Below are 8,161 nucleotides of genomic sequence, written 5' to 3'. Positions count from 1 at the left end.
CTCTCTGTTATCCTAGGTTGGCCTAGAACTCACTATGTAGCCCAGGATGGCCTGGAATGTGTGACAGTCCTGCCTCAGCTTCCTGAGAGCTGGTATTACTGGTGCGAGTACTCATTCCCATTTCAACTGTCTGGACTTTACTCTGGGTAAACGGAGCTATGGAGAAAAATTTGCATAGGATCACAGCATCTGGATTTAAACTCGGGCACTCGCACGAGCTCAGAATCTGGCCAAGTGTGATAACTGCTTCTTCTCTAAAAGCTTCCATATCACCTCTTGCTGATAATAAAAGGGTTAGAACACGGTGTTCCAAGAACAGTATCGTCGTGTCGTGTTAATTAGTCTTGGAGACTCAGGTGGAATGACGGACATCGAGTTGGAGGCTACTGAAGAACGACCCATGGCCCATGCAGGCATCTGAGCCCTACTTACGCATGCTCCTGGGCGCCGCTTTCCAGCCGGTACCGCACCAGCCCGAGCAGGCGGCTCTGCCTGCTGTCTCCCTTACACAGCACGCCTTGCACTGCCTGCTGCTCAGAGTGAAGGGAAACTGAAAGCCAAGAACGAACCTCCCCATCTGACCCACTCCACCACGCTGCCTTTCCCCCCCTCCTACTGGCAAATGACTTCAAGTCTCTGAGCTTCCTTCATCTGCAAAATGGGTATAATAGTCTGCACCTTCACAGCTGGTTGAGAAAATAGCTACCTATTTAAAGCACCTGGTAGAGAGACCAGAGCCAAGTGAATACTTAGTAAATAGTGGCTTACCTTTTCCCATATGGCTTAGAGAGAAAAATTTCCACACCCTCCATCCTACCTTCCAAGGCTAAAGCAGTCACAATCTGGATGGCAACCTACAACTGGGAAGGATATGATGACGCAGTATTCCCCGTCAACCAGGGTCTCCTGGATTGCCACAGACTGGTCCATGCTTAGCTGTCAAACCCTGGGGTAGGGCAGCTGGGAACCTCCCATGCCGTATTAGAGCTGCTTCGGGGGGCTGTGCGGATGGATGGAAGAAGGGGCCTTTGTGGAGGGAAAAGAGAGAGCCTGCTTATCTCGCTTCTCCTTCTGTCCGTCCCCCTCTTTCCTACAATGGGCCTCTCAACATTTCCACAAAATGGGTTTCCGCCCCTTCGCCCCTTGCTGGATGTTGCCCCAGATGTTCCAGTGGGGTTCAGGATGCATGCTGGTCTGCTTGGCTCTGGGTACAGCTCTGATGCCCTCTTCAGGGAGCAGTTGTGATCCATCTGGCTCTTCTCTGGGAATGGTTGGTGGTGTGTCCAAATAGGGATAGGGAGACAGACTTCGCCGTAGTTTCAGCTAGGAGGGTCTTATACCGGAGAAATAACCCAGCCCCGCTGCTCTTTCCTTGGAGCCTGTAAGTGTCCCGTTGCTCCTTGCCCCTCACCCCACCCAAAAGGCCCCGTTGCATCAGCAGCAGATTAGGAATGTCCATTCTAGCACCTACAGGACAGGGGCCCCAGCAACCAGCTCGCAGGTTCCCTCCCACTCTGCGCTTATTTCAGACCCTTGTCATTGCAGCCTACCTCTTGAGCTGTCACCAGTGGGCCTGCAGGACACCGCCGTCCCAGGGCAGATCAGGAACTACATTTCCCAGCTGCCCTGGCGTCACAGGACAGACAGACAGCCTGCAAGTCCCAGCATGCCCGAGTCGATCCTGGGCGAGTAGGTGGGACTCCCCGCTCTTATCCTATTTAAAGATTTAGGATCTACAGTCTGTATTCAAGCATACTAATGCGTCCCAGTTCTGGAAAGGCTGCGTGAGGAACGCCTTTCTCAGACCACCAAATCAAAGGCCCAGCAGCGCCCCTGGCAGAAGGAAGGTGGTCATGTTACCCTAATGGAAAAAATGTTAACTTTTATTTTCAAGTTGATTCCATCCTCAACTCTTCACATTCAGAAGTGGACAGCTTTCTATTCTTCTGAAACGCTTCCAGATAACCAGCCCTGCCCTGCCTTGATAAAAGTCACCTTCTCCACTTCCCAGGTGGAGAAACTAGAGACAGAGCCACAAAACTGGCAAAGCCAGCAGCCAATAAGTGCTGGGTGCCCAGAGGGAAGTCCAACTTCAATTCTTGGAACTGCTAAATTTTCTTCAGGCCCATTTAGCTCTTCTGTCCACAGATGGAACATGAAATATGTGGCATCTTTATCTGTGACACGGTGATAACTACTACCAGGCCGGGTGGAGGACTCTAGTCCTACAATGGAGAATGTGGCCCTCTTAGCTCTTTTCTTTCTTTCTTTCTTTCTTTCTTTCTTTCTTTCTTTCTTTCTTTCTTTCTTTCTTTCTTTCTTTCTTTCTTTCTTTCCTTTCTTAAGATTTATTTATTTTATTATATATAAGCACACTGTAGCTGTCTTCAGACACCCCAAAAGAGGGCATCAGACCTCATTACAGATGGTTGTGAGTCACCATGTGGTTGCTGGGATTTGAACTCAGGATCTTTGGAAGAGCAGTCAGTGCTCTTAACCACTGAGCCATCTCTCCATCCTGGCTCTTTATTTCTTTAAAGATCTATTCTGTTAGTTTTTAAATTTTATGTGTATGTGCATGTGTGCTTGCATGAGTTTATGTGCACCGTGTGTGTGTGTGTGTGTGTGTGTGTGTGTGTGTGTGTGTCAGAGATCATCAGATCCTCAGGTCTGGTTACAGGAGGCTGTGAGGTGCCTGATGTGTGTGGTGGGAACTAGGTTCCAAGAAAGAGCAATAAGTGCGCTTATCTAAGGCGCCATCTCACCACAACCCCCAGGCCTTTTAGACAGCCCTGATGGGTTTGTCCTCAAGCTCCTTTCCCACATTCTATTGGCCATTTACCCTGACAGGAACCCTTCTCTTCCAGGCTCCATTGCTCCCTTCTGGGTTAAGACTATATATAGCTCAAGACAGGACAGAAGCTAGCTCAGATAAAAGGGTCTAGAATGGTTCTCCCAACTGCTGGCTATTTCAGTAAGCTGGGTGTTCCCTGAGCACCAGGCTGAATCTTGCCCTCACACTCCTGTGCAGTTTCTGGCATAGGGCTCTGAGAATTTCATCTATTTATTTTGGGCAGTACTGAGGATGGAACCTGGGAACCCAGGGCCTCACACCTGCCAAGGAAACACTCTGCGACTGAGCCACACATCCGGTCCAGAACATGCTCATCCAATTAATTAGCTTCACTGAAAGATCAACTTTCAGCTTTTTCCCAAAGGAAAGGAACAGCAAGCAGTTGGGCCAATCAGTGTTGCAGGACAGATGATCACTGTGACTTTTTGTTGTTGTTGTTTTGAGACAGGGACTCACTAGTTAGCCCAGGCTGGCCTAGAATTTGCCTCAAACTCATAATTCTTCTGTTTCAAGCTTCCAGTGCTGGCCACTGTAAGTTTTAAAAATAATTTTAAATGTTTATGTGTATTTATTGTTTATGCACACACACCACAGTGTGTGTGTAGAGGTCAGAGGAGGACTTGTGGGAGTTCGTTCCTCCCACTATGTGTGGTATAGGGATTGAATAATCAAATTCAGGCCATTGGGCTTAGCAGCATGTGATTTACCTGCTAAACCATCTCATTGCCCCCCACCACTGTAACCTTTAACCTGTCCCCCTTCTTTTTGTTCTGAATTGAATTCTGATAACCAGTTCAACTGCGTGTTGCAAACCCCTTCCAGACTCTTCCTGGTTGTCTCTTTCTAGAAACATCCACACCACAGCTGGGTTCAAGTTTATTGGGCTGCAGTTTCAACGTCACTTGTCACATGGGGAATGAGGGGAAATTGGTTAGAGATCAAAGCACTGAAGGTCACTGAAGGAAAGCAGGAAAGCCCCTTAATGCTGGGGGCTAGAGAGGGGGGTCTGGGGAGATGGGGTGGGGCTAGGCAGTTTTTATAGATGAAACTATCTCTGCAGGATTTGGGGGTCTTCCCACAAAATGTAGGTAAAGTAGGTGTATCCCCCAACCTCCAAAGCTCAGGACTCTTCTTGGGATTGAGGACAAGAACCTGTCACCCTGGAGGAAGACCCATGTCCAAGGTCTAGACACCCTAGATCCACTGAGTAGCGAAGGGAGGGACTTGGCCTTGGTAAGTCATGCTCTCTAAAGATACAGCTACAGGATTTGGAGCAGGGAGGTGTGAAGGCTTACAGTGTCCACAAAGTCTTCTCAGATGTTGCTTGCTGAACCCAAGCAGTAGACTGAGGACAGGAATAGAGCATAGGGAGGAGTGTCTCTATAGCTACAATGCTGATCCAGGGCAGGGGGGCCCTGGTGATTCTTGGAATGGCCTTGTTGAAGTTAAGGGTCCCATCTGGCTGGAGGCAGCTGCCTGTGGCCAAAGCTTGACAAAGCACTCAGGTAACGGGGCCCAGCCCCAGCTCGGCTGCACCTGAGTGTGCCTGTCATGCAGGCCTGTCTGAAGTCCTCGGTGTAGCATAAGCTGGACCATCTGAGCTACAAGAACAGACATGATCCAAGAATAGACATGTTACCTTTGTCCTTCCCCTAGCTCTCGAAGGCAAGAAATCTTAGTGAAACTGGAACTGAGCTGAGCTTCTCCAAGAGGTCAGCTTCCCCATGAGGTCAGGCAGTCAGTTCCCAGAAAACCAGTAAGTGCGAAACAAGGGGCCACATTCTGGAGACTTGGAAAATTCCACCTCATCCCCTGCATTAAGGTGCTGTGCAAAACAGCCCCACCTCGGCCCTCGAGGATACATAGGATGCTCACAACCCAACACCACTCTCAGCTGCCACTCTCAACAAGTTCCTGTCTCTTTGAAGCTTGCAGGGAAGGGGAAGGAGGGCTGGGCTGGGTGAAGAGAAGGAACATGTTAGAAAAGAGGGCTTGGGGCTGGAGAGATGGCTCAGCGGTTAAGAGCACTGACTGCTCTTCCAGAGGTCCTGAGTTCAAGTCCCAGCAACCACTTGGTGGCTCATCTGTAATGGGATTTGATGCTTTCTTCTGGGGTGTCTGAAGACAGCTACAGTGTCTTACATACAATAAATAAGTAATAAACAAGCTGGGCAGTGATGGCACACACCTTTAATCCCAGCACTCTGGGAGGCAGAGGCAGGCGGATTTCTGAGTTCGAGGCCAGCCTGGTCTACAGAGTGAGTTCCAGGACAGCCAGGGCTACACAGAGAAACCCTGTTCGGAAAAAACAAAAAAACAAAAAAACAAAAACAAACAAAAAAACACAAAACAAAACAAAACAAAACAAAACAAAAAAAGACCTCAAAGGTAAAAGTCAGTTAGATGAGATTTAAATGTTAAGACTGGGGAAATGGCTCAGTGGTGAAGAGCACTGACTGTTCTTCCAGAGGTCCTGAGTTCAATTCCCAGCACCCACATGGTGGCTCACAACCATCTGTAATGAGATCTGACACCCTCTTCTGGTATGTCTGAAGATAGCTACAGTGTACTCATATACATAAAATGAATTAATTAAATTTTTTTTTTTAAAAAGATTTAGCAGTCATGCAGCTGAGCAGTGCTAGTGCCACCTTTAGTCCCAGCACTGGACAGGCAGAGGCAGGCAGATCTTTGTAAGTTCTGAGGCCAGCCTGGCTTACAAAGCAAGTTATAGGACTACCAGGGCTACACAGAGAAACCCTGTCTCAAACAAAACAACACAACAACAACAACAACAACAACAACAACAACAAAAGATTTAAAGATCTGGATGTTCACAGAGATCAGGGAACTGGTTAAAAACTGGGCTGAGATCAGACTATCTGTCAAAGGGTAGTGTGGCTCAGTGGCAGCAGTGGAAGTCAGATTTGGGGACAGGAGCTGCAGACTAGGGCAGCTTGGCTGAGGGTCAACAGTGGTGCTCTGGCCAGAGACTGAGGATGTATTGAGCAGGAGGCAGAGTGCCTCTCCACTGTAGCAGCATAGTGTGAGTGTGCAGGGGTCAGGGCTGGACACCGAGTCCTCGGAAAGCAGGGAAGGGCTGGACCCGTTTCACCTGTCACTCTACAACGGAACCCACCAGACCTTGTAGTGGGAAGCAAGTGTTAAGTTGAATCACCTGAGTAGAGCACAGCGGGCATTCCCCAGGCTTGTGGGGCTTTCGCCAACCTGAGGGCCTCTCTCAGTTTCTCCCATTGTCGTAAAAGGGACTCTTCTCTCCCCCGTTTCAGAATCTCAGTCCCCAGCCCTTGAAATGGCCTCCAAACCCCCTTCACCTTAGAGTGGTGTCTCTTCTGGGTTCCATCCAGTCTCGACCCCCTACCTTGCAGTACTGTTCCCCAGATGTCCCCCCTGCTGCCTGGGGGGAGCCCTCACCTGCTGGGAGAACACAGCTCCAAAGCGATGGAAGCTACAGCAGGGCAGGTCTGTGGCTGAGTTGAGTGCTCTGGTCCCACTTCAAGTGGAGGACATCAGTCAGGAAAGGTCAGTCTTCTTCACACGCTGCCTACCTGGACTGGAGCAGGGATCAGCTGACCTTTTGTCAGACTCTGGGCTTCCAGAAAGACCAGCAGTAGAAATGGCATGAGGAAGAGGGTGACACAGCTTGAAGTGGCTAGATCAAAGGTCACAGGTCAAGGAAAGGCTATGCAGGAGTTAAATGGAAGAGGTGTACAGTCAGGAGAAGCATCGTCTGGTCCAGCATCAAATCCGACTCTAGGAATAGCCCCAGGGTCCAAGAAAGGCCAGGATCTCAGAGCTGAGAGCACATACCTTGGAGTAAAGTAGTCTTGGAGCAACCATTAGCCATAGACATCTCCTGAGTAGGTGCTACAGTACTGGGAGTGGAGCAGTAGCCCTGAGCAGCTCAGGAGAGGCCACAGAGGTTCTTTTGATTGTATTATACGGATGAATGAATGAATTGAGGCTGGGGAGCAAGGGAGACAGCCTATAAGGAATAAGAGGTCTCAGGAAGTCTATTTCATCTCTGAAAGTTTAGAAACAGCCCCTCTGAGAATTAAATGTTGTCATGGCAACAGCAGCATCTCAGGCATTAGGAGAGACAGCACAGGAGCAGGTACAGGGGCAGAAAGTAGATATCTGGTACCTCTGATCTGGATTCATTTGCTTCCAGCATCCGAGGTTGTGGGGAGGATGGTAAAGTGGGGGTATAGAACCCAGGCCAGGGAAACTCAGGGTCACAAAGGGGCTCGAAAGACTCTATCCTGAGATTCAGGAGTTTGGGGGATGGAGATTCCTGTTCCCTCACTAAGGTAAACCCAAGTGGGTCAAGGGCAGCCATCTCTCTGATCCTGAGTTTGGGGATCCCAGTCCCCATGGGATCTGACCTGGAATGGTCTATTAAAGGAGGCTTGAGCTTTTCCATGCACAGTAGAAACCTCCTGGAGATGGAAAGGGATATATTATTCCTATTATGCACAAGTCTGCAAAATGCAGTTTAGCCTGGTCCCTGGTACTCCAGGACCATCAAGGCTTCTGTTCCTCTGTTGCACACTCAGATCTGTCTGCTGGGGATATCTTCCAGGTGATGTAATACAGCCTGCACTAAAAACCCTCTGTTTACTGCATGGATGAAGCCACACTTGGGATGCATGGCTACTGGGAGCTCCTCTTTGCCTTCACCTCTCAAGACCAGACCGTCACTGCACCGTCGCTTTTTCCACTTAAATAGTTCTTAGCTGAGTGTGGTGTCTGCCTGGACTGTGAATAGAGCTTCTTACCCACCAACTCTAGTCTGTGCACCCTTCCATGGATACAGGGAATATTCTGCATTCCCTGTGCTTGTCCCATTCCACCGTACACCTACCTACTGGTCCACCCGAGATTCAGAGGGCATTGAGTGTCTATGCACAAGCCAGGGAGGCTCAAATGCAGCCATCCGAAACTGCCAGTGACCCTTCGTTCCTCCAATTGTTTGTTTGGGGAATGTCCTCTGATTTGGTGTCCCTGAAGATCCATAGAAGTTACATGCTAACGTAGCAGAAAACACAGCTGATGTCTGCACTGCACTGTAATCGGGGGTGGTGGTGGTGGTAGGTGGTGGGTGGTGGGGTGGTGAATAAAGCCAGTTCTGGCAGATTGGCGGACCCACAGCCCAGTCCCATGGAATGGGGAGGTATCTATTTGACTAGACTGGTCCCTGACAGCTGGGGAGGGCTCTCGGAAGAGAGCATAAAAGGCAGTCCTGGTCCTCCTGGAGCTCATATGCTGCTTGTCTTAGAGTTTCTA

At 49.4% G+C, this 8,161-nt stretch overlaps 1 protein-coding gene across 1 annotated transcript in view; it reads right to left on the bottom strand.

Annotated features, from left to right (window-relative positions):
- The window catches only part of Inpp5b (inositol polyphosphate-5-phosphatase B), a 64,261-nt gene extending 62,692 nt beyond the window's left edge, over window positions 1-1,569 (bottom strand). Inside the window, 3 exon segments of the mRNA XM_052177303.1 lie at window positions 433-527; window positions 874-1,000; window positions 1,551-1,569. Coding sequence (XP_052033263.1) covers window positions 433-527; window positions 874-930 — 152 coding nt within the window. The 5' untranslated portion in view covers window positions 931-1,000; window positions 1,551-1,569.
- Between the last annotated feature and the right edge of the window lie 6,592 nt (window positions 1,570-8,161).

This window comes from Apodemus sylvaticus, chromosome 3, assembly GCF_947179515.1.
Source record: "Apodemus sylvaticus chromosome 3, mApoSyl1.1, whole genome shotgun sequence".
NCBI lineage: Eukaryota > Metazoa > Chordata > Mammalia > Rodentia > Muridae > Apodemus > Apodemus sylvaticus.
Note: the sequence above shows the minus strand (reverse complement) of the source record. Positions and strands in the feature narration are given on the sequence as shown.